General features: G+C 36.4%; 1 protein-coding gene across 1 annotated transcript in view; it reads left to right on the top strand.

Moving 5' to 3' along the window:
• Positions 1-27,216, top strand: part of adamts3.S (ADAM metallopeptidase with thrombospondin type 1 motif 3 S homeolog) — a 112,617-nt gene that overhangs the window by 80,080 nt on the left and 5,321 nt on the right. The window contains exons 11-21 of the mRNA XM_018243456.2: positions 1,492-1,605; positions 4,275-4,420; positions 5,852-6,027; positions 6,434-6,567; positions 6,957-7,080; positions 10,666-10,746; positions 14,465-14,628; positions 15,673-15,838; positions 16,874-17,006; positions 23,906-24,113; positions 27,014-27,131. Of these exons, the coding sequence (XP_018098945.1) occupies positions 1,492-1,605; positions 4,275-4,420; positions 5,852-6,027; positions 6,434-6,567; positions 6,957-7,080; positions 10,666-10,746; positions 14,465-14,628; positions 15,673-15,838; positions 16,874-17,006; positions 23,906-24,113; positions 27,014-27,131 (1,564 nt within the window). The remainder of the gene's footprint in view (positions 1-1,491; positions 1,606-4,274; positions 4,421-5,851; positions 6,028-6,433; positions 6,568-6,956; positions 7,081-10,665; positions 10,747-14,464; positions 14,629-15,672; positions 15,839-16,873; positions 17,007-23,905; positions 24,114-27,013; positions 27,132-27,216) is intronic.

Genomic DNA, 27,216 nt, shown 5'->3' on the forward strand with positions numbered 1-27,216 from the left:
TCCTGGTCACATGTTTAAAAGCAAACATCTTATTGGTTGCTACTGGTTACTGCTCCTGGGCAAATTGTGCCTTTTATTACATGTGGGGGTTGGAGTTGTAATATTTCAGGTCATTTGATCTCTAAAGCAGCACACAGACCATCACAAAATGGTTGTTCAAGGCAAGAGATGTAAAAGGACAACATTTACTTAAATATATATTCCAGTTTGATATGATTCTTTAATATGCCACTTAATTTGATATAAACTATCTGTTGCTCAAGTATTCATTTTGGGGGTATAGTTTTCCTTTAAAGGAGCGTCCACCCAAAAACTGCTTTTGAAAGAAAATCTCATTTGAACAAACTTTACAATACACGTACACAAACTTTTGTGGTTTTACTGTTGTTTATAAATGTAACTCACCAACCCCGTAGCTTAGGGAGAATCTCAGTCGGGCTAAAGTCGGACCAAATGGCAAAGTAGTAGCATTTTTAACAATATAACCATAAAAATATTTTATAGTGTAGTATGAATTAAATTGAGATAATGCAGTAATTGGTAGCATCCTGGATAACAGGGTTCTGGATAAGGGATCCCATATCTGTACAAAGAATTATGTTGTTGTACCATCCATTGACTTGAGGGCAGTCATGAGAGTAAATCCATTACTGATAACAGCTTTTTAAATAAACCCTCTCCTTAATACAGTACATTCTGATGTTTAAAATATTTTATTTGATTTTCATATTAAACAAATGAATCAAAATGACAACAAATGTTATGCAGATGAAGAAAATATGTTGCAAAGGAGACAATGGCATGATAGTATCAAAACTATATCATTCATGAAAAATAACAAAAAACGAAATAAATACAGTACATTCTTTACCATGTAATTGGCACACTATGTTAAACAAAGTTGAATGTAGGAATAACTGGAGTTAATGAAGAAGTGCTTTATATACTTAAGACAATAAGGAATTAAGCCAACATGCTTTATTGACAGCTATACAGATGTTTTCCCAATATGCTAAGGAGGCCCCCAGGAGTGTCCAACCTTTCATATACACAAGTATTCAATACTGCATATTGTATACACTGATAACATGCTGTGATTAATGTATTTTTCATAGATTTCTACAAGGGTTGCTTAGGACAGGGTCATTTAAGCTTTTCCATGTTAATATATGTGTTAACATTTATGTTTTTAATAGGGATACTTTCTGGTTGTTTTCAAGAAATATTTAGTTTATTTTACTACTTTGGAACACTGAAAATTTACCTTGTGTGACAATTGTTAAATGTTACCCATTGAGTCACAGTAATGCGTTCAGTATGCATACAGAATGTAGATGAAATTAGATGCTAAAAAGTAAATTATGTCCTTTAAAACCATTTATAAATATTGCATGTCAACATTTGTTTTTGATCTTGAGCATTTTAGGTATTATTGTATCTCTACAGGTTTTCTCTAGAGCTGTACTCAGATATTTACTTTTTGTATTTTAGTTCCGAACATTTGAGCCTTGTAAACAATTGTGGTGCAACCATCCTGATAATCCCTATTTCTGTAAAACCAAGAAGGGACCCCCTCTTGATGGAACGGAATGTGCTCCTGGAAAGGTCTGTATAAATAAGAGACACTGCAAAGAACTTCTGGTTTGCCACAAAAAACATTTATGTTATTGGGCTGGCTTATTCACATAATGGCTTCCGGTAGAGTCTTGAGCAGGTACAAATGGGCAGATCCATACCCCAACTCAGGCACCCAACCCAGATCTGCCCATCCCCATACCCAAAATGGTTTAACTAGCTTTCTAATCCAAGAACAGAAAAACAGTGACAGCACCGTGAATTGGAAGTAACATAACTCCAGAGGTGGATAAACCAGGTCATGGGGAAAAAAATAATTTTTATGATCAGAGAGGTGGGACAAAAATACAGCGTGCAGAGTAGAGTACGTGCAGACCATCTGCACAGTCAGTGATCTGGTACTTCCACCGAAACTCAACTGCTTTGCAGGTATTTTGTGGGAACCAAACCCAATGCAGGTATCTAGATTCCAAAGGTGCATGTTTTAAGAACAGCAATATTTATTTTCACAATGGTTACTTTTTTAGTCAATTTTACTGGAAAAGTCTGAGGTGTTGGCTATCCTATGGGGGCTTAGAGCTATGGATGTGGGGTTCCAGCATGAAGGTCAGTTACTGTATTTCTTTAAGGTGAATGCTGCTTTGCTATATTTGATATTCTAATCATATTCTAATGATCACCACAAATGCGGTTGGATCCAGGTCTGAACCCTAACATTTGTACTTTAGAACAGGGGATCTGCAGGGGGATTCATGATTTTTATGGTATAGTTTGTATTACTAAATTTCACTGTGTACATTCATTCTATCATTTAAAATTGTATTCTTGAATAAACAAATGTATTTTTTAGTTGTAATATTGGTGTGTAGGCAAGTCATTTTGCCTGTTCATGTGCTTTCAGAAAGAGATAGCACTTCAACTTGGGTTAGCCAGACTTGGATTTTTAGCACTGAGTGCTGTTATATCTACCACTAGATATGAGAACAGCAAGCATTTTTAGCAATGCAGGTGTCAGGGAGCTGTTATCTGGTTTCCATCCCATTATTCTGCACATGGGCTGCTGGGGGGAAATGAGGGGGTGATATAAATCCAATTTACAATGCTTCAGTGAAGAGTGACTGAAATTTTTAGAGCACAAGTCACATGATTAGGAGCACCTGGGAGACTGACAACATGTCTAGCCCACATACTACTACATAAAATTTTGTATATTGTATACATTTCTTATCGTAATACAGATAATCGCTTTCTAGATAACAAATCAAAATAATAGCCAATACTCAGCTTCTATGTTGTAAAGCTGATAATCTACTGGGAAACAATTATTATTATGATCCATTGATTACACAGAGATTTACATAACATGAACATCATTTACATCTACTTCTTCCTGAGTGGCTTTTTGAGTGTAGAAGGTAGAAGCACAAGCTGATAATCCATCTACTACCTATGTATCTGTCACATTTCACAGTAACAAAATTCTATATTTACGTACTGATGGATGGAAAATAAGTCTGGATTGTATATTTAAATATAATACACAAAAGCCATGAATATCTTGTAAATTATATTCTTATAAACGGTGAGTTCTGATGACATCAGTTATAAACGGTGAGTTCTGATGTCATTTCTGTCACATGACTCACTGAAATTTGTGTATTATAATAAATAAAGTACCCCCAGTTGCAAATATTAGGATATTATAAGTTACCTCGGAGTTTCATGACCTGTATAAAAACACTCAGCCTTCGGCCTCGTACTTTCGGTAACCTCTAATATCCTTATATTTTACAATAGGGGGTACTTTATTCACTATATCTATCCTACCCCCCACATACAAACAAGCAGTAGTGTTAAAACATGATAAAATAAAAAATAATATTTTGTGTATCATCACAATATAATGTCATTATATTGCAATTCTATGTCATTATAAATGAATTGAGAACAATTGGAAAAAGGTATTATATGAAATCAAGTGATCATGTGGGGGGGGAACAAGTGATATTATAGATGCTACATAAAATATGATATTTTAAGATATGACTTTTAAAAAACTCAACGACTTCAGTAATTTAACCTTATTTTACATTATATTAGCAAACTTTTATCATTGGAACCAAAAGCTGTAAGTGAAATTAGAATATAATTAAGCAACACTATTTAATGATGCTTTATATGAGAGCAAGCCTGCTATTTATTGGTAGGCTGAATTATTGGGAAGTAGGGCAAAAATTGGCCTTTCTTATACCAGTTCTAACGTAACCTTATGTGCCCATTTTTAAATTGATACTAACACTTCAATGTGAATGATAGGAATCTTATAAATCTCACATAAAAAGACCCATGCAGCATAATTTTATGGAAAATAACCTCCTAAGTCATCCACCAGCCTAGCTATTCCTGCACCGTCCAACAAGCTTTCCTGTGATCTGTCATTCCCACTGTTTCTACTCCAGCTCATTGCAACATCAAAATACTGCCAACCCAGTTTAAATGACAGATACTTTGACTCCATAATCAAGTAGGTTGCGACATACATATTGTAAAGTAATCAGCAAGTTTTATTCTTAAATGCCAATCATAACGCTAAGAGAAAGAGAGAGAGAGAGAAAAATAGATAAATGAAATACAGTTATCCATTGTGATGTATATATGTAATAATAACCTAAAATATATATTAATGTTCTTATGTTTAGTGGTGCTACAAGGGTCACTGCATGTGGAAGACTACGAACCAAGTAAAACAAGATGGACATTGGGGATCATGGACAAAATTTGGCTCTTGTTCGAGGACTTGCGGTATAGGTGTTCGTTTCAGAACACGACAGTGTAACAACCCAATGTAAGTCGAACTGTACAAAACTGTGTGCCCAATTACATACTGATTCTTGCAGTAATCAACACACTTAATTCCCACTGCCCGTAATGGAAGATGAAAGGCGCAATTTCAGACTTTTCCAGTGGTGGAAAAATGTGATGGGCAAAAAACCTAAAAGCCACCTTGTATGCAATGCTCCCTCTAATTCCTTCTTGGTTTCTGTATGTGCGCAAAAAAAAAATGTGTGTCTGAATTTGTAAAAACTGTGTGCTCAGGTCAGATAAAATGCAAAATGTTGTGTTTTCAAACAAATTGCTTTGTGCTCCCCCACAATTTCTTCTGTGTGCTTGACTCAAAACTAGTGCACACAAGTAAAGGGGTTGTTCACTTCCAACACTTTTTTTCATTTCTGTTGATTTCAGATTGTTCACCAGAAATAAATACTCTTTTTCTAATGAATCTAAAAGGTTAATTTTTCACCTTCTGCAGTGGGGTAGGGGGGTGTAGGGGGCCCACCCTGTAAACTGTTCTAAACTTCTGTTAGAATTGATACATTAGTTGCTAATATTCCAGAGATGCAGCGGATGTGATATAGTAGAAAGTGTTTTTCTAGTTATGTGTTTGAATAGTTATAGTGTTAGATAAGCTAGTGTAGAAAACAATATATTTACATACTGGAGGATTTTTATGACATGATGTCAAGAACAACTACAGTTAAATGTTTTTTAATTCACTATCCATCAGCCATTGCCTGGCCTGAGTGTGTGCATGTGTATTTATTTATATCTGTAACTGTAATTTTTTTTGATTTTTGTCATCATTATGTACAGTAAAGCAAAGCACATATAATGGAGATAGAGTATTACTGAAAATCCACTAAGCCATAATTGGAAGCTGCTGTTCCTTTACTTGCTTTCAATACCTACCACTGACAGCAGATGGGAATAGATTTTGCATTTCATTTGAGCATTCCTTATAGTGCTACCACTATCATTCTTGGAAAAACTATGATTTTTTTCTTATTAAAAACCGAACTGGCAAGTCTGAATATTTGATTTATTTACATAATGTGCAGTGTATAAAGAAAACATGTGAGATACATTATTTTATGTTGGCCTAACTCCAACACACACAGCTGTAGCCCTGTTAATATAAATGGCTGTTTTATATATTTGGTACAGTTTGGCACAGCAAAAGACATCCAACACAAAAAGGCATCCGCAATAGTGATGTGCGAATATGTGCAGTTTCGCTTCCCCGAAAAATTAATGAAAAGGCAAAAAATTCATGAAATGTCGAAAATTTTTCGCCCATCACTAATCAGCAACTGTTGGTCATTGGTCACCTTCCTTCTCTACTGTAGTTGAAAAAGATTTTTTTTAAAATTTACTACATCTTGTAAATGTTGCTTTGTAAGGTTTTGTAATTGTCTTATTTTCCCACAAACCTCAATAGGCCAGTTAATGGTGGCCAGGACTGCTCTGGTTTGAACTATGAATATCAACTGTGTAATACTGATGAATGCCCCAAGCACTTCGAAGATTTCAGAGCCCAACAGTGTCAGCAACGAAACTCGAACTTTGAGTACCAGAATGCCAAACACCACTGGCTTCCATATGAACATCCTGATGGTAGGAAATTACAACTGACAGATAAAACTTTTTCAGTAAAAATTGTGCATCTATTATACTTTTATGTGTTATCTATCCACCCTGTAAAATAGTCTCCTATAAGCAGCAAGAGTTTTATTATGTTATATTATGTTTCATTATTAGAGTAATTAATTAAATGCTACTGAAAAATTTAATTATTATTATGGTGTTAGAAGACGCTCATAGCCTACACAGTATGATACCTGTGGCAGTATAGCTACTCTTTTGTATTATGCACAATTCTGCAAGACAATTTCATTGCAGAGACATCCTTTAAACATCTTTTGTCATTAATGTGACTGCTTCCCTTATTTGTCATGTTCATGTATTCTAAAGTAGGATTCTTTCACGAGCTTTGTTTTTCCATGTGTTCTGTATGAAACAGCCAGTAAACGATGTCAGCTCTTTTGTCAGTCTAAAGAAACTGGAAGCATTGCATCAATGAAACAGCTTGCTCATGATGGGACTCGCTGCTCCTACAAAGACCCACACAGCATCTGTGTGAGAGGAGAATGCGTTGTAAGTTTTTTCTACAATAATGCAGAAAATTATGGGATTCTTGCTAGCATAAAAAAATCAAAATGTCTATGTAATGGATATACTCTGATTGTACTCCATTGTAATATCAATCATATATTAGTGCATACGCACACACACATATATTTATATATATTGAATAAAGTAAGTGTTTTATATATATATATATATATATATATATATATATATATATATATATATATATAAAGCAATATATTGCTCTGCTTTTTTTTATGATTACTGTTAATATCCAGTTGACCCCCTGACCAAGACTTCTCTTTGTTGTATAGAAAATTTTTTTTTTATTTACGCACATTTTAATTGTGTTTTGAGATTAAATTTAATATTTCCTTTGAATTTCTCTTTAACAGAAAGTTGGGTGTGACAAGGAAATAGGTTCCAATAAGGTGGATGATAAGTGTGGTGTTTGTGGAGGAGACAATGCCCATTGTCGTACTGTAAAGGGAACATTCACAAGAACACCTAAAAAATCTGGTAATAACATACATATTTCTACATACCTAATGATGCATGTTAACAATGCGTTGTTTGAAAAACTGCCAAAAAAAATAAATATTGGGGGACATTTCTTAACATATTGCAATCAAAGACACAAATTTTTCCTGCTTATCATTTAATCAGTCAGAAAGGTTATAAATTATTTTTAGAATCATTTTATAGAATGGTTGATTCAAATACCAAAATATTTTCATTTATTTCAATGATGACTTTCCATCATGTAAAAGATATAGAAATTTTGCCAAGTTGTAGATTCTGTTGAAATCATGATTCCATCTAAGTACAGGTATGGGACCTATTATTCAGAATGCGTTTCCAGATAAGGGATCTTTCCGTAATTTGGATCACCATACCTAAAGTCTTCATTGAAACATCAAAAAACCCAATAGGATTGTTTTGCCTTCAATGAGGATTTATAATATCTTTTGTTGCGATTGAATACAAGATACTTCTTTATTATTACAGAGAAAAGGGAAATCCATTTTAAAAATTGTATTATTTGATTAAAATGGAGTCTATGAGAGATGGCCTTCCCATAATTCAGAGCTTTCTGAATAATGAGTTTCCAGATAACGGATTCAGTACCTGTACTTAAATTTAGCAATTAAAAAGTTTATTTTTTTCAGTTATGCCCAGACATTCCATTTAATGCATTCCAAGCTCTGATAGGTTAATCAATGCAAATTAAGCTGCAAATTGGTCCTCTTTTTAATCTTGGATTTCTGCATGTATCTTATGACAAACATGTTTAATTACTGAAACACAGCCATAATTAAAATATTTAATGAAAGCATACTATTAATCAGTTTTAGATAAAATACATTATGAATTCATAATTCCTGAACCTATTGTTATATATTAAATTTACATTTAGGGGCAGATTCACTAAGGGTCGAATTTCGAAGTTAAAAATACTTCGAAATTCGACCCTCGAATTGAAATCCTTCGACTTCGAATATCGAAGTCGAAGGATTTAGCGCTAATCCTGCGATCGATCGTTCAAAGGATTTTTCGTTCGATCGAAGATTAAATCCTTCGAATCGAACGATTCGAACGATTTTAATCCAACGATCGAAGGAAAATCCTTCGATCAAAAAAAGGTTAGCAAACCTATGGGGACCTTCCCCATAGGCTAACATTGACTTCGGTAGGTTTTATCTGCCGAAGTAGGGGGTCGAAGTTTTTTTTAAAGGGAAAGTACTTCGACTATCGAATGGTCGAATAGATGAACGATTTTTACTTCGATTCGTTCGATTTCGTTCGAATTCGAACGAATTTAACCAATTCGATGGTCGAAGTACCCAAAAAATACTTCGAAATTCGAATTTTTTTCATTCGAATCCTTCACTCGAAGTTAGTGAATCTGCCCCTTAAAGTCCAATATTAGTCTTGGACTAAGGCTGTCTAGCATTTTCGGTTTACCATTTGTTCCCACACGTAGCTTAAGCATCAGATTTAGCTCATGTATCCTTATAGATAGAATTTTATATTATTTGATTAAAGTTTTATTTGCATTTGTTCTTGTTTATCGATTATAAAATAGTATAGAGTCAACTAGGTTCATTTTTAAACGTAAAGCTGGTTCCTGGAAAAACCATTTGTAGAACTGAGTTGTTTGATTCCTTCTGTTAGAAATCTGAATATGACGTGTGCCACTAAAATGTTTAGCCTAATATTCTATGAAAAATTGTATTTCACGCAAGGCATAGACCTATTGAACAATTGTATTCTGATTGCTTTTACCCCTTGGTCTTTTGTTTGAATGGTATTTTTATTTACAGAAATTAGATAGTGTACTTTGCCTTATTTGAAACAGCATTTTATTCTTATTCACAGCAGTGGCACTATGAACCCAGCATCCTTCTGTACTGAAAAGAAAATGTTCCAGCTTTTTTATTTATTTATTTTTATTGTTTTACATTAGTACTGGCAGTGCACGCATTAAATAATTTAATTAACCTCTTCCTACAGGAAAACAATTAAGCAAGAGATGCCAAAAAGAATTCGAGTTGATGGAAAATGAAATCTGCAAGTATCTAATAAAAAACCTCCATCCACTACATTTTATTATCTTTTCATTGACTATTATTGTTATTATTTTACATGAGCTACGGTGACATAGACTAAAAAGGTCATTTCTGACCACAAGTGCAGTGTGCAAAGTTAAATGCAAATCACCATGGTTTTTTGTTTTTTACCCATGCTGCAGCAATTTTCCCATTATTCCACTGTACTGTACTAACCGTGTGGGTGTAGCACTTGGCAAAATTGCACCCAGTACATCAACTTCAACAATTGTATGTACTTGTAGTAGCATTAAAAGCTCAGCATTAAAATAATATTTGCACCTGACTCTTTGGAGCAGTTGTTCCTATTGACACATTCAACTGTTGGAACCCTGCAATTTTACCATATTCAGGGCAGCTCCAGGGTTTCTGCACTTGTGGGTGTGTTCATAAATGACAAAAAAGAAAAACTTACACTCGCACACCCTGGCCGTCCAAAATCAAACGAATCCCAGGTGCTCGATGATAGAGGAATTGTGTAACCTCAAAAACAGCGTAAACACAGAACACACCGGCACAGCATGGGTATTACTAGCAGGTTTAACCTTGCTCGTTTATTGTGGATGCAACGTTTCGGGGCGTGACCCCTTTCTCAAGCATGCTTGAGAAAGGGGTCACACCCCGAAATAATGTAATGCATTATTATAATAAAACCTTAAACTACCTAACATAATTCTGTACTACTTGAAGTTGCAAAATGGGATTTTTGGAAATGGGAAAATTGTAGAAAATATTCTCACAAAATAAATATTTTATTTAACAATTACGATTAATTAACAAAAATGACACCAAGATAAATGAAAAGGCCACAAAATGCTCTTATGAAATTGGCTTTTTGAATCGAGCATAGATTTTAGGTATACAAAATAGTCGATGAAAAAATAATACTTGTTGCCAGTACACTAATTAATGATGTTCTGTTTAAGGGAAAACAAGAGGAGCATTCACATTACCTAAGGGAGCTCGAAACATCACCCTGTCTGAGTCAAGGCACTCTAAAAATCTTGTGGGTAAGTGGCATCCCAGATTGCAGATAATCTGTGATGCGAATAGAGGCCAGGGGTCGAAGCTCCCACAGCAGTACCTTACAATCCTTGCTGCAAAAACAAACAAAATGTTCATTTCCCATGTCTGAACTGTGATTAAAAGAAAAAAAAAGCTTTGCTTCAACACTACTAATGTTTAATGCAGTTTTCTTATCATGGGCAGTCATGAGAAAAATGAATATTTTGTCCCATTCTGTTATTTTCCTCATCCGTTTGGAAAATAATCATTAGATTTTTAATGAGTGTATACGTTACCTTTTTTTAACTTTCTCCTGTAGGAAAGACAAGACACTGGGCCGAAGCTTGTAATAAAACAATGCTCCTAATTTTCCATTGTCTGCTCTTAACCATTTTTCCTCCCGTACCGTCTGCTATTATTTAATTCCATGCTAACCATAGCTATTATTTTCTTCTTCTCTGTTTCTTCTGTGATTACAACACATGTATAGGATACCTAAAGATGTTTGACATCCCCCCTGCTGCTAGACATGTGTTTATCCAAGAAGACGAGGCCTCTCCTCATATTCTTGGTAAGTGTTGCTCTCCTGGAGATTGGCCTCATTCCTGAAAGTTAACACAACAATATGAAGCAAAATAAATAACATACAGAATGTGATACATGGAGAAAGCAGCATTTAGTCATTGTAAAATGTATTGTAATCTGCAAATGAACATTTGCTTTCACTAACCACTTGACATGAAAAATATGCCCTATTTATGAACAGTGTTTATCTTACATTTATTTTTCCTTAAACTGGATCAGAGTGCTCTTCTAAGCACCTTTTTAAGACATGCACGTGCTGTAACTAAATACTTATTGGTATGTTGCCCATCAGGCCTCCTTACCACCCAGGCTGCTTAGTGATGCAGCTCTACTGACCTTCCTATTGTTATAGGAATACTAAATACTTGCATATATTCTCCATATCTGAGGGAGAAAGGCCTTTTAGAAAACCTTACTTTCCCCACATGCTTTAAAGATATAATGTCATGGGAAAACATGTTTTTTTTTAAATGCATCATTTAATAGTGGTGCTCCAGCAGACTTCTGCACTGAAATCTGTTTTTCAAAAGAGCAAACTGTTATTTTTATATTTAATTTTGAAATCTGACATGGGGCTAGACATATTGTCAGTTTCCCAGGTGCCCCCAGTCATGTGACGTGTGCTCTGATAAATTTCTGTCACGCATTACTGTTGCACTACAAGTCAGAATGATATCACCTCCTTCCTCCCCCCAGCAGCCCATCAGCAGAACAATAGGAATTTAACCAGATAACAGCTCCCTGGTAGATATAGGAACAGCATGTAATAGTAAAAATCCATGTCCCACTGTGACTTCTTCAGTTACATTAAAGGAACAGTAATACCAAAAAATGTAAGTATTTTAAAGGAAGGACAAAATAATGTACTGCTGTACTACACTGGTAAAACTGCAGTGTTTGCTTCTGAAACACAACTATAGTTTATTTAAACAAGCTGCTGTGTAGCCGTGGGGCAGCCATTCAAGCACATGATACACAGTAGATAACAGATACGTTCATACTACAGAGCTTATCTGTTATCTACTGTAACCTTTGCCTTTTCTGTTTTTTCAGCTGTGAATGACTGCCCCTATCGCTACACAGAAGCTTGTAGAAACTATTGTATAGTTTCTGAAGCAAACACACCAGTTTTACCAGTGCACCACTGGCTCTTTCTGAAAGCATGTGACCAGGCAAAATTACCTGAGATGGCTGCCTACACACCAATATTACAATTTAAAAAATACACTTGTTGGGTTAAATATTAAACTCGATAGAGTGAATTATTTGCAGTGTAAACAGTGTACAAGTCTCAATTGTGGGCTAAATGAAATGATCACTGTTGCCTAGTTCTTGTCCTGTCTAGCAAGCTCACCTTAGGCCATATACAATTTTCCAATACATAAGGGGACGTGCACACAGGATGGCTCTAAACGTGTTATTATGCTCCTCAGTTGACAGGATTTTCTGCTTGGTCGAATAGGTATGTAAACAAGCCTTGATCATATTTTGATCAGGAAGGGTGTCATACACAAGGCCTGCTCTGTCCACTGAGGCTGAATCAGTATCTGATTTATGCACCTATATGGGCACCTTAAGATTCAAATATCTGGCTATGGTCAACGCATATGAAAATCAATGCCTACTTTGAGTTCTGTGTGCATAAGCAATGTGCAGAGGCATGAGGGCACATATGAGAACCCATGGATTGCCAATTAACAATTGGCAACTTTTTACTATATCTATACGTATTGTAAATTAAGAATTTTGCAGGTATACAGTACATCAACACAGTATCCCGTTCTTGTCAGATCAATTTGATTTTAGGATTAATTCCCTTCTTGCACTATATGTAGTGATTGTCTCTATTAACCCAGAGAAACAGCAGAAGACCATACTGTTTTGTGCAAATGTTGGCAATAAACGGGAATTAGCATAAAAGCAATTATTTGGGCAGAGTTTTTTCTGGTGTAGCAACCAATAAGCAGTTAATATGCTGTTCTTCAAATAATGGAAACAAATGTTTGTTTACTGTTGGTTATTAAACCTGTGTAGATTATACTTGTGTTACTACATGGAGGGATTGAGTTAACAACCATTGTTAACTTTTTATTAATGGTACTGATGCACTGTAACAATTAATTTCAGCTCAGAACACAACTGTCCATATGCTTTCTCCTGGCATATGATATGAATTGGGGAATAAGGATGCGCATGAGTCAGAGTTTACCTGTAGTTAATATTGGGGTGGATCAGAAATGTAGGAAAATGATCACTAATACAGTATACTGCATCAGAATGATTGTTTATATTTTCTATAATGCATTTGCTTAGCATTTTTTAATCTGTTTTAATTGTACAAGGTTAGTAAACTGTATTTGCATATTAAGAAATGGACAGAACACACAACATAAATGTAGCATGAGGCTATAACTTTGTCTGGCTAAAGAAATAAAAGATGATGGCATCAGCAAATGACAGGTTCATACCAAATATTTTTCAAAAAGATGCTATCTTAGGTCACCTACTAGTTATGACAACTTTCAAAAATTCTGCAGGATCTGAACATAATAAAAATAACAGCCAAAAGTTTAGTCTTGTTATACATTTCTGCACATTTTCCATCAATGTCCTAGAATAGAAATGTTTTTCTGCCCTCTATAGGCTGCTCAGAAGTATGCCCTGATGCATAGTGGTTAAAATAGGTAACTATATGCATATAATATTGTAGCTATGTAAATGAAATGTAAAAGTGAAACTGAAATCTGAAATGAGGAGAATAAGTGTAGTCAAGTAAGTGTGGAGAAGCCAAGATTGATAGACAAGCAAAGAGCTATAGAAAGAAGTGGATGGGATGGGAAATAACCATGCTCCTTTTTAATCTACAGATCAAATTTGTGGCACACTGGAGAATAATTTATCAAGGGTCGAATTTCGAAGTGGAAAATACTTCGAAATTCGACCATTGAATAGAATCCTCCGACATTCGAAGTCGGAGGATTTTATTCATCGTACGATCGTACGTTTCGAATGATTTTATCGTACGATCGTACGATTTTCCTTCGAATACAAAAAACGTAGAAAAATCCTCTAGAAGGTCCCCATAGGCTAACATAGCACTTCGGCAGATTTAAGTTGGCGAAGTATCGAAGTCAAAGTTTTTTCAAAGAGACAGTATTTCGATTATCGAATGGTCAATTAGTCGAATGATTTTTACTTCGAATCGAAGTCAAAGTAAATTCGAAGTCGTAGTATCCTATTCGATGGTCGAAGTATTCAAAAAATTACTTCGAATTTTGAATTCTTTTACTTCGAAAATTCCCTTGAATTCACTTAGATCCTTGATAAATCTGCCCGTATGTGTTACTATACCAGAGAACAACATAATCCTCTTGTTCATATGCTTTCATTGTTAGAATATAGTAAAATACATTTTATGTTGTATTCATGTAATGAGGATCCATATTATAAAGTTTATTTAAAAGAGAATTTTACATCCTGTAAAATCTTGCACAGTTTATTTTGGTGTTCTTTTTACGCACCATTTTAGAATTTTTTTATGCCATACATTTTTAGCCCCCTGATTTTAGCCTCCTGAAATCCGTGGGTTATGTTAAATGTGAGGACTCTTAAAACATTTTTCTATTTTTATTTTTCTATATGCATAGCAATGGAAGTAGCTGCAGTATAGAATTTGGTTTGACAATATGTATTTTTTTCTATAGCTATTAAAAATCAGGCTACTGGACATTACATACTAAATGGAAAAGGGGAAGACGCAAAATCCCGCTCGTTTATTGACCTTGGCGTAGAGTGGGAGTACATAATTGAAGATGACATTGAAACAGTGCACACAGAGGGACCTTTGCACAATGCCATCGTGGTGCTGGTATGCTATACTATACGTACATCAAGAATTTTAGATTTTTCTTTATATTTTTACTTGAGGCAGGAATTGCGTGGGAAAGCTAATTTTGATGTCCCAGGTCTGTCATTGCCAGTGTGTTTCCCATTGTTATAAATGGGAAGCGGGAACTATTGAGCAAAACAATACTATTGCTTCAGTTCATCCCTAAGTAAGCTAAAGAGCCGTATTTTAAAATAGGCAGGTACTTAGGCAGCATCAGTCTTTTGACGGATAGGGTTACCACTATCTTATTATAAATGCATGCAGTGATTTTGCTAGAAGCTAGCTGTTTTTGTTAAGCAACAATGTGTCCTTAACTGATTTACCTGTACTAAATAATAAGATAATAGGCCAAATTAAAACTACAGTTAATTCAGTACTGGTAATCATGATTTCCAGATGGTCTCAGTGAACTTTCTTGAGTGAATTATGTATGGTGTACTTACACAGGAGAATCCTCTGATTCTAATTAATAGCTCCCAGTTACTGTATGAGACACCCTGGATAACTATATCTATAATTAAGTTTGTAGTATTGAATTTGAGTAAGGGTGTGTATTGTATCAGCTATACAAAGTTCCTTAGCTCATTACACTGTGGCTGTGTATTACGTTCTTCCTCAAAGATTCAGATAAACGTTTGAAATTACAGTTTCATAATTGCCAGAGTTCAATTATTTTCAGCATATTAAAAGAGAAAGCAGATGATTATTTAATTTCACTAGTTATATTACCCATTTGTGTTTACTATACTTGCAAAACGAGCAATCAAATGGGACAAACGGATCCACAAATAACATTTTACCGACCATCTGGGAACAATTGTCACCTATATTTTGGATGGATGACTCAATAAAAAATGTGAATTTAGTAAACTCTTACTAGCCTCCTGCTTATGAAAATTAGCGGAAAAGCACAATATTATTTTTGGAACAGTGTTTAATTCATTCATGTAAAGTTTTTGGTGATCTATTGTATTGTATGTTAATATTAATATTCACTTATGTTCTGTTTTGCCATTTATAAAGGTTATTCCTCAGGAGAATGACACAAAGTCTAGTTTAACATATAAATATATCATTCATGAAGATTCCGTTCCAACAATAAGCCACAACAATGTACTTCAAGAGGAATCAGACACCTATGAGTGGGCGTTGAAGAGCTGGTCTCAGTGCTCAAAACCATGTGGTGGAGGTAGGTTTCCTAAAACAAACAGGTAGGAGTATTAAATTGAACAAGCACATAATGCATATGCAGTTTAACTCACTCTATTCCAATCTTCAGTTTGCTTTTCTTTTTGGGGCCTACATTGCAGAGATTATTTCTAAAAGCAAATTTCATCATCTCCAAAACAGCACCTTCAACAGCTTTTCAATGTCAATTGAATTGCCACAAGGTGTCTCCAGGGCTACCTTTTCTGGGTCACCCACCCCAGGTCAGTCCCAGGCTCCACCCCAGACCCCTCGTACCCCACTGTAAAAAGGCCACACAGGACAGGAGTACTAAAACAGTAAATACACTTTTGGCAAATGGATTATAAAGCCTGCCACCACATCAATGTCAACATTTTAAGCAGGTACCTACTCTAACCTAAATTGCACTAAGAATTTGTCTGCTTCTAATGTAGAAATAAGAGTAATTTTGTTTAATCAGTTGGTCAAAATAAAAAATCTACTAGTGGCCAGGCCCCCCTACAATTTAGAAAAAAAATCATTGGTGGCCAGGGCCCCCCTACAAGTTAAACAAAAATCATTGCTGGCCACCCCCCAATAAGTTAAAAAAAAATCATTGGTGGTCATGCCCCCCCTACAAGTTAAAAAAATCATTGGTGGCCAGCCCCCCCCAACAAGTTAAAAAAAAAACATTGGTGGTCAGCCCCCCCAACAATTTAAACAAAAATCATTGGTCGTCAGGGCCCCCCCCTACAATTTAAAAAAAAATCATTGGTGGTCAGCTCCCCCTACAAAACCACAAAGATCATTGATGATCATTTTAAATGTTTCTAATTTTTTGAGAGTTGGTAGACCCAAGTGTTGTCATGATTTTCATTCTATCAAGTTTTGTGATGTTCCAGTTGAGTGTGTTCAAGTTTTTACATAAATAAGCAGACATTCGAGTTTTAAAGTTTATTCAAATTACATATTGGGTCAGTGGTTCTACAAACTTTTTCCTGTGAATTAACATTTACTGTTTACATTCTAAGTAAGGCTTATTTTAATATTCTTCCAGGCTTTCAGTACACAAAATATGGATGCCGAAGAAAAAGCGATAATAAAATGGTTCACCGCAGCTTTTGTGAAGCAAATAAGAAGCCTAAGCCAATTCGCAGAATGTGCAATCTTCAAGAATGCACCCAGCCAATGTGAGTTTTAATTCTATTTATCGCCTTTTGGTTTTTTTTTTTTGTCTAATTATACAAGGGAGTAATTAATTTGTGTAATGATTAAGAAAAGCACATTAACTGGTGAAATATAAAATTTTTGCCAGGTGATATAGCAGCAATTTAATATTTACCGGCACATTAGCTGGCGAAAAATTAAATTGCTGCTATATCACCTGGCAGAAAGGTATGTTAATACTGTTGCCAACTTTTCTGTTGTCACAAACGTTGCCACATCTCTATGCCTCACCACCTCTATGCCTGAGGCATAGAGGTGGGGCAGTCAATTAGTTTCACTTTCCATTCAGTACTTCCTAGATTCACTGCACTCCTCAAATGCCCTCTTTACTCATCATGCTCTATAATAATGTAAGGCCTTGCACATGGGCATTAGGTCTAGTGATGGGCGAATTTATTCGCCAGGCGCGAATTTCCGCGATGTGCCGCCGGCGAATAAATTCTCAAAACGAGATGCCGACGCGAAATGGCGAAATATTTGCGCAACAGCATCTATTTTTTTATGCCGGCGTCCGTTTTTGAAGCCGGTGTCCATTTTTTCGGGCGCCGGCATCCATTTTTTGCCAAAATTGCACCTGCGAAGCGAAATGCCCTAAATTCGCCCATCACTAATTAGGTCCACTATTCTGGTGCATACACAAGATTTTGTGTATGCCTCGCCTTAATAACAGTATCCACAGAATGGCTCCTGCCTGCTTACTGTGATTATATAATTCCATTGTGAGTTAAGTTTATTTTGCTCAAGTAACATGACTGAAAAATGAGTTGGAATTATTTCTTAGGGTGCAAGATGAAGTTGGTTTAAGTAATATAACAATGGAGACTCTCTGTTGGAATGTAAGTTCTTCCTGCATTCATCAAGTATCAGGAGTCAGCAGTTGTTGGAAAGTTCTTTTATTTCCAGAGGAAAATTATACAAAAAAAAAAACAGAAGAAAAGTATTTTTTCACAGAAAGCACTGTGATAACTCCATATAACAAAAATAAACAGGGTACTTTGCAACTACCCCTTTCCAGGCAGCTACCCTCTGCACTCAGACTGCTTGCTCTGAGATCAGGAGTTCTACTAACAGCATTTTGTATGTTCTTTAAGTAGGTAAGTCTGCCTTTCCCAGCAGCCCATGCTCTTAAAGACACATTCAGCTACAACAAAGTTGAAATTATTAACAAAATAATACCTTCATATACATTTTGCTTCCTATCTCCCCATAATAGGAGCTTACAATCTTATTATTCACAAAACAAACACAGGCAAAACCCCATTATCAGCATATAAGAAAAACACATTTTGCTTACATGTGACCTGCTGCAGCTTTTACCAATTGGTAATTAAGCTCAGTGCTTGCATCCTGCAAACACCCAGTGCTTAGGTTTTGCTCCCATTATACCAAATGGGAACAGACACACTTGGTAAGTAATATTTTTAATTCTTGTAATGCTGGGTAAAATGTGGAGAGCATAGTTTATTACTTTGTCTGCATAGCAAGAAAAATGGGAAGAAAAAGAGATTTGCTGGCCAGCAATAGAGAGAGAGGAAAAGCATTTATATCACACATACAGGCAGACAAAATAAACCACTGTGCATATCCTAACATACCCTCCAGCTTAAGTGGAAGCTTGTTCTTCCACAAACTCTTCCTGGACTTCAGTACCAAACCTAGATAGGTGATCAGCATTTTTATGCTGACTCCCTGGTTTGTAATTTACTGTAAACTTGTAAGGTTGTAACGCCAGGTACCATCTTGCTAAACGAGCATTGTTATTTCTCATTTGGTTCAACCAATATAATGGATGATGATCGGAAACTAAAACAAATTCCTTTCCGGTCAGATAATAACGTAAACTCTCTATGGCCCACTTAATGGCCAAACATTCCTTTTCTATAGTGGAATATTTCTGTTCTCTTGGAAACAACTTTCTGCTAATGAATAAAATTGGGTGTTCTTTCTCATCTTGAATTTGGCACAAAACAGCTCCTATACCTCTCTCTGACGCATCAACCTGCACTTGAAATGGTAGTGAGAAGTTTGGATTAGTCAAGACTGGAGCTGTGCAAAGTTTTTCTTTTAGAATTGTAAATGCTTTGTCACAATCTGGTGTCCACTCAACAACATTCCTTCGGGTCTTTTTTGTAAGATCACTAAGACAAGCTGTTAAGTCAGAGAAATTTGAGATAAAACGGCGGTAATAACCTGCTAGACCTAAAAAAGACCTAACTTCTTTTTTCGTCTTAGGAACAGGGGCTTCTTTTACTGCCTTTACCTTCGAAGTTTCTGGTTTAACTTTGCCATTACCTATCACATATCCTAGATAAGAGGTTTCTTTTTGTGCTATAGAGCATTTGGTTGGATTTATTGTAAGTCCAGCATTCGAAATGGCACAAATAACTTTCTCTAAATGGACAAGATGAGACTTCCAATCTGAGCTAAATATAATGACATCGTCAAGATAAGCAGCACAGTATGAACTGTGTGGCTTTGTCACTATATCCATTAGACGCTGAAATGTGGCTGGGGCCCCGTGTAACCCAAATGGCATACGTGTAAACTGAAATAACCCTTGGGGTGTAGCAAATGCAGTTTTCTCACGGGATTCTTTATCCAATAAAATCTGCCAGTAACCTTTTGTTAGATCAAATGTAGAGATATATTGGGCTTCACCCAGCTGGCTAATCATATTGTCAATGAGGGGCATTGGATAAGAGTCAAATTTTGAAACTTGATTAATTTTTCTGAAGTCTATGCAAAATCGCTTTTCCCCATTTTTCTTGGGTACAATGACAATCGGAGAACACCATGGGCTAGTAGATGGTTCAATGACACCTAGCTCTAACATATTTTCCAATTCTGCCTCTATTATTGGTTTAAGTTTCTCTGGTACCCTGTAGGGTTTTGATGTATTGGTTTTGCATCCCCAGTGTCAATAATGTGTTTAACTACATTAGTATGACCGGGTTTAGATACAAATGTTGCCTTGTGTTTCTTAAACAACAGATCTAAGTCTGTGTTCTGCTTAGATGTCAGTTCTGTACCCCTTTTTAGGTCTGATAATTCAGAACAATTATGGGACAAACTAGAATAAGCTTGCTCAATGACATTTGGGCAACATTCTGAGAGAATAGTGCACACACTAGAAGACCTGTCAACCCACTTTTTTAATAAATTGGCATGAAAAATTTTCTTTTGCTGTGTTCTACCAGGCATAAAAATTTCATAGTCTACTGGACCAGTCTGACGTATTATTTTAAATGGTCCTTGCCATTTAGCTAGCAACTTATTCTCAGAAGATGGTAATAAAAGTAGAACTTTGTCACCTGGTGAAAAATGTTTCTCTTTGGCATTTTTGTCATACCATTGCTTCATGTGTGACTGTGATTCAGTGAGGTTAGCTTTGGCAAATTCAGTCATCTGATTTAACCTGTCTCTCATAGAAATCACATAATCCACCAAATTCTTTTGTTGAAATTTAGGTTTCTCCCAGTTTTCCTTAATAACATCTAGTGGTCCTCTTGGCCGCCTGCCATAAAGCAGCTCAAATGGAGAGAAGCCACTGGATGCTTGAGGAACCTCCCTATATGCAAATAATAGATATGGGAGTAATTGATCCCAATGTTTTGGATCTTGACTTACAAACTTCCTGAGCATTTTTTTTAGCGTTTGATTAAAACGCTCAACCAGACCATCAGTTTGTGGATGGTATGGAGAGGTTCTTACCGCTTGTATACCCAGAAGCTGGTTTATCTGTCTCATTAGACTGGACTGGAAATTTGAACCTTGGTCTGTAAGTATAGTTTGAGGAATACCCATGTGGCTAAACAGTTTAATCAGTTCTTCTGCAATTTTCCTGGTAGTGATACTTCTCAAAGGAATAGCCTCTGGATAGCGAGTCATATAATCACTCACAACTAATATATATTGGTTTCCTTTACTGCTTTTTTGCAAAGGACCAACGATATCCATGGCTACTCTTTCAAATGGAGTATCAACCAAAGGAACTGGAACCAGTTTAGATTTTTTCCCACCTGGAGAAGAATATTGACATTCGGCACAGGATTCACAGAAAGTAGCCACATCTGAATGTATATTTGGCCAAAAAAAACGATTTAATATTCTGGCCACCATTTTCTTTCTACCCAAATGGCCTGCTAATGGTATAGAATGAGCTATTTCCATAATTGGCTCTCTGTACTCTGAAGGTACCACTAATTGCCATACTTGTTCTTTAGTTTGGGGGTGTTCACACACACGATATAATGTACCATTTTTTAATTGGAAACAAGGAAAATGTTCAAGTTTGTTTCTCCCTTCATTTGCCTCAGTGAACAGTGGGCAAAGGGTGATATCTTGCAATTGCTTAGTAGAAATATCCACCTCCCACTTCAGAGATTTAAATGGTTCCCCTTGTAGAACAGAATTTGAATTTTGAGACCTCCAATTTTCACAGGCAAGCCTCTTTTCCCTTCTAGAAAGGTGACCTTTACCTGTACCCTGAAACACATCTTTTTCAAAAGGAAATATTTCACCCAAGTTTTCAGCTGTAGTCTGGCTTTTAACTTGAGACCTTGTTGACACAGCAGACACCTTACTGTCCCTGTTCAATATATCACTGAAACCAGGTGTATCTTGCCCCAAAATAACAGGGTAAGGTAAGTTAGGTACTATGCCCATCTCCAACGACACCCGTGTATTGGCTATTTCCACAGGTAGTACTGTCTTAGGGTATATTTTTGTGTCCCCGTGAACACACTTCAAAGGTAACTGACCAGTGACATTTGGGGAAGCTAGCAAATTGGACCGAATTAAAGATTGTTGGCTCCCTGTATCAACTAAAGCTTTTACAGTTTGGGAGTTGATTTTGACAGGTTGTAAATAATCATTCACCACACCAACACAATTTGTAACAGTCTCCTTGCCAGACTTTACCCTCTTACTTAAACAGTCTTTGGCTAAATGTCCCACTTTATGACACAAGAAACAGATAACATCTTTAGTGTGACCTTTGTTTTTTAAAGTGTCTTGTCTGGGTTTATCACCACTGCCAACAACTGGAGTAGCTCTTACCATATGCATCTTACGTGATAGTCCTTTTCTTGCGAGTAAATAATTCTCTGCCAATATCACAGCCTGGTCACCGCTCTCTGGCTGATGCTCCTTTAGCCAAACTCTCAACGGTTCAGGAAGGATTTCTAGAAACTGTTCAAGAATAATGGTTTGCAAGACTTGTTGGACAGTCTTATTTTCTGGAACAATCCACTTTTGGCACAATTCAGTCAGACGCGTATAGGTCTCTCTGGGTCCCTCCTTTTCAATGTAGATATAGCCTCTGAACCTCTGTCGGAAGGTCTCCGTGTGAATATTATACCGCCTCAAAATGGAACTTTTGACTTTTTGATAGTCCCCAGCATCCTCAATCCTCATTTGGCTATATGCTTGCTGAGCCTTGCTGGTGAGGAAGGGTGCAAGATGAATGACCCATTGATTTTCTGGCCATTGACTTGCTTGAGCAACTCTCTCAAATACTGTCAAATATGCTTCTATGTCATCAGTCTCTGACAGTTTAGTGAGTTTTAAACTTGGCACAGGAGGCATATTATGCTGCATTGCTTGCAGTAACTTGAGAAACTGGTCATCTCTCTTTGCTCTCTCAGCTTCCTGATGCCTCAACTCATCCTTACGTTGCTGTTCCTCTTTTTCCATACGATACCTTTCTTGCTCACGATAAAATCTCTCCTCCTCCAGTCTGCGCTGGTCACCTATTTCTTGGCGCTTTACCAACCAGACTAAAAGTTCTTCCACATTTTTAGGAGTGGTCCCAGTCTCAGTTGAAATTTTAGCACCATCATCAGATATAGCGCCCTCCTCCGGAGGTTCCTCTGGGATCAAAGGTTCACGCTGCTTTGGCCTGGCTCCTGCCATCTTGGCTATTTGATGTGATCTCTCCGTCACTTTAAGACTTTTGCCAGACTGTTTCAGGAGCTCAGCTTCCTTTGCGCGTCTCCTTATGAATTCCCTTCCACGTGCTTTTACTCCTGCCATGCAGTGCTTAGTTCAACACCAAATGCAATCTCACCGCAGCCACCATATGTTGGAATGTAAGTTCTTCCTGCATTCAGCTGAGTCAGCAGTTGTTGGAAAGTTCTTTTATTTCCAGAGGAAAATTATACAAAAAAAAAAACAGAAGAAAAGTATTTTTTCACAGAAAGCACTGTGATAACTCCATATAACAAAAATAAACAGGGTACTTTGCAACTACCCCTTTCCAGGCAGCTACCCTCTGCACTCAGACTGCTTGCTCTGAGATCAGGAGTTCTACTAACAGCATTTTGTATGTTCTTTAAGTAGGTAAGTCTGCCTTTCCCAGCAGCCCATGCTCTTAAAGACACATTCAGCTACAACAAAGTTGAAATTATTAACAAAATAATACCTTCATATACATTTTGCTTCCTATCTCCCCATAATAGGAGCTTACAATCTTATTATTCACAAAACAAACACAGGCAAAACCCCATTATCAGCATATAAGAAAAACACATTTTGCTTACATGTGACCTGCTGCAGCTTTTACCAATTGGTAATTAAGCTCAGTGCTTGCATCCTGCAAACACCCAGTGCTTAGGTTTTGCTCCCATTATACCAAATGGGAACAGACACACTTGGTAAGTAATATTTTTAATTCTTGTAATGCTGGGTAAAATGTGGAGAGCATAGTTTATTACTTTGTCTGCATAGCAAGAAAAATGGGAAGAAAAAGAGATTTGCTGGCCAGCAATAGAGAGAGAGGAAAAGCATTTATATCACACATACAGGCAGACAAAATAAACCACTGTGCATATCCTAACACTCTCCACTTGTTTTTATCCTTCAGATGGATAGCAGATGCATGGGAGCACTGCACAAAAAGCTGTGGAAATTCTGGCTACCAAATTCGTTCTGTACGATGCATCCAGCCCCTTCATGATAGTACCAATCGTTCAGTTCACAGCAAGTACTGCAATGGAGATCGCCCAGAAAGCAGAAGACCTTGCAATAGAGTGCCTTGTCCAGCCCAGTGGAAAACAGGTGCATGGTCTGAGGTTAGTGATATAATCTTATATCCTGTAAATGAGTTAACACACATATTGGTTCAGACAGGATCATTTATTATTGTGGCACTTCCACTCTTTCCCTTTGCTGCCTGAATGAAAAGAAAATATCTGTTTTGGTAGAAATAACAGTTCACCAGAATTTATGGACAACACTCCATATGGTTAAAATGCCTTTATTCATTTGTTTGTCCCAGACCAGCTTTCCTGGTCTAGTGTATGACCTGCGGAGTACACACAGTGGGGTGTGCATCCAGGGCCGGATTTCACGGGCAGGCACCCAGAGGCCATGAGGTCCTAGTGCCTGCCCGCACTACCTCCACCAGTGCGAGGAGCACAGAGGGGGAGCCAGAGCACTGGGGTGCTACGTGTCCCCAGTGCTTCCAAGAAAGCGGCCGGAGTGGTATGCCGCCCCTATTACTTTGCCGCCCTAGGCCTGTGCGCACCCAATATAAAGGAACCCAGTGTGGTGATGACTTCCAGCCATAATACTGGTGGAAGTATCAGGCATTTTTGAACCAACAAATACTCTTTTATTAGGAAATGCACCCCAGCTTAGCCGACCTAGAAGCGCAGAAGAGCTTTGTACCAAACACTAGCCGATAACTTTAAGCGGTGGCTCCCTATTCTTAGTGTATCACACTGGACTGTACCTTTCTGCCTTGCAAAGCCTTTGCTGTCACAAGCATATGTTTGCTTATGGTTATGGGTATCTTGGCATTAATGTGCCCTTATTCTAATTAAACTTTTACATGCTAATTTATTTTCAGAGGTGCCCTGACACTGTACAAGATAGCTATCTGTGTGCATTGGTCCCCTAATTCTAAGGACTGCTTTAAATGATATCACTACATGTAAACATATGTTTAAAGTCAAGTAATCATTGATAAAATAAGATAGATCTACATTTGGCAATGTCATCTTAATAATAAGTGCAGTTGAACCACTGTTTTGCAATCAATTTAATTCCTGTTTAGAGATCTGTATGTAATGTTTTCCTATTATCTTACAATTGGTGTCTGATGCTGTGTTTATTGATTCAGTTACAAAATAATTCAGTTGTAGTTTTTGACAAATATTATTCTCCACTTATAAAAAGAAAATTGATGCCCTATCTGCCTGGTTTGAGTTATTATATATTATAGTTATTATAAATATAATTCACTTTTATCTTGTTTTGTTTTTTTTTACATAAGTTCCTAATGTTACTGAAACATTGCTTACATTACGATATTGCCAAATGCATTTCATTTGAAGAGTACTATCAGTTCTATTTCTAAATAGGTTTATATTTTATTATGGAAAATCGGACTGATTTTTTCCATTAGATGCATCATTATTTGCTTATATCTAGTTCATACTGCACATTCTGATGCAAAATTCAGTTTACATAAAGGGGGTTATTTATTAAGCGCCAAATTATTCTATTCAGACTTTTAAAAAGTCAGATGAAAAAGTATTTCTGCCAAGAACATGTAAAAGGCAATGCCAGATGTCATATTAACAATTGGAGATCTTCTGAGTTGTGCTTCGTTTTTTAAAAAAACACGTAGCTTGTGTGGATTTGGTCAGAGTGGTTTGCAGAAAAAAGTGAAAAAAAATCGTAATTTAATAAATAACCCCTCTATTAAGGTAGAAAAACTTAAAAGTAAAAATTTGGCTTCTAAAAGTTTGCAAATTCATGTAGAAGTAAATGGAAGCTTCAAAGTTTAAACTATTTATTCAATTCAAGGTTTTTGAATTCTATTGAGCTTGTAAACTCACATGTATGGGACCTGTTGCAGGTATGGGACCTGGGATTTTCCAGATAACAGATCTTTCTGTAATTTGGTCAACTAGAAAATCATGTAAACATTAGATAAACCCAATAGGCTGGTTTGCCTCCAATAAGGATTAATTATATCTTAGTTTGGCTCACGAACAAGGGAAATACTTTTTAAAATTTGGATTATTTGGATAAAATAAGTCTATGGGAGACTGCCTTTCTGTGATTTAGAGCTTTCTCTATAACGGGTTTCCGGATAACAGATCCCATACCTGTATTCTGTTTTTTTCACAATTTCATTCAATTGAGTTTTTAATATTCAGATTTTTTTAAACATTCAAGTTTTTTTAAATGTGAGTTTATTAAAAGTAGAAGAAACTACAATTACTCAAATTCAAATTGTTATAAATAGGCCTCTGTGTCTTCCTTATAATATCAATATATGGTTTCATAGCATCTCCCACTCTTCTAGTGGCACAACCATTGCTATTAGACTTTATAATTTCAGAATCCACTTTGGGTCACTATGTATGGTAATATTGAAGAATCCTGGACCACTAATCTCTAGGATGGAAAGGAGAATACTTATTGGCAGTAAATGATTCCTTTGCAATATTGTTGTTGAAAAATCAACATGAACACAAATTACTGTGATTTAGCTCATTAACTCTGGGCCCAAGGCCTAGTACCCTGTACACTGTATGCATTTTGGAAATGCACTCAAACTACAGATGTAGCAATACATTTTAGAGACATTTTATCTCATATAACATTTTGGACCTTCCCTCCAAAGTCCTCCCAGATCTGTGCCATTGTTTTCTCTCCAAAAAAAGATATATACTTTATTAGTATTTTTCCATTGTTTTTTCCAGCGGTGATACATTCCTGTTTATCATCACAGGAAATAATCATGATCAAAACAAATCTAGATGAAAACAAATGCACTGCAGTATAAAATGTTGTTTCTTAAATATAAGTAGGTAGCAATGAGTCTTGTTTTTTCAGATCTCCCAGATGAGTTTAGATCACAAAAACATATGGAGCAGTGTAGATTGCCAATATTAAGAAAGAGAAGGCACATCTATAAATCTTGTGTTTACATTAAGCAGTTGCTTTTTTCATTCAGTGCTCCGTGACATGCGGCGAAGGGATCGAAGTGAGACAAGTTCTGTGTCGAGCTAGTGATCAGTGTGACGGAGAGAAACCAGAGTCTATGAGGGATTGTAAACTGACTCCTTGCAGTGGTATGTGTGGCCCTCCATTAAAGTCTGGCTACTGTGTCTGTTTACCTATATTTTTGTTTAAAAAGTATCTGAACTGAGATTAACT

Source organism: Xenopus laevis, chromosome 1S, assembly GCF_017654675.1.
Source record: "Xenopus laevis strain J_2021 chromosome 1S, Xenopus_laevis_v10.1, whole genome shotgun sequence".
NCBI lineage: Eukaryota > Metazoa > Chordata > Amphibia > Anura > Pipidae > Xenopus > Xenopus laevis.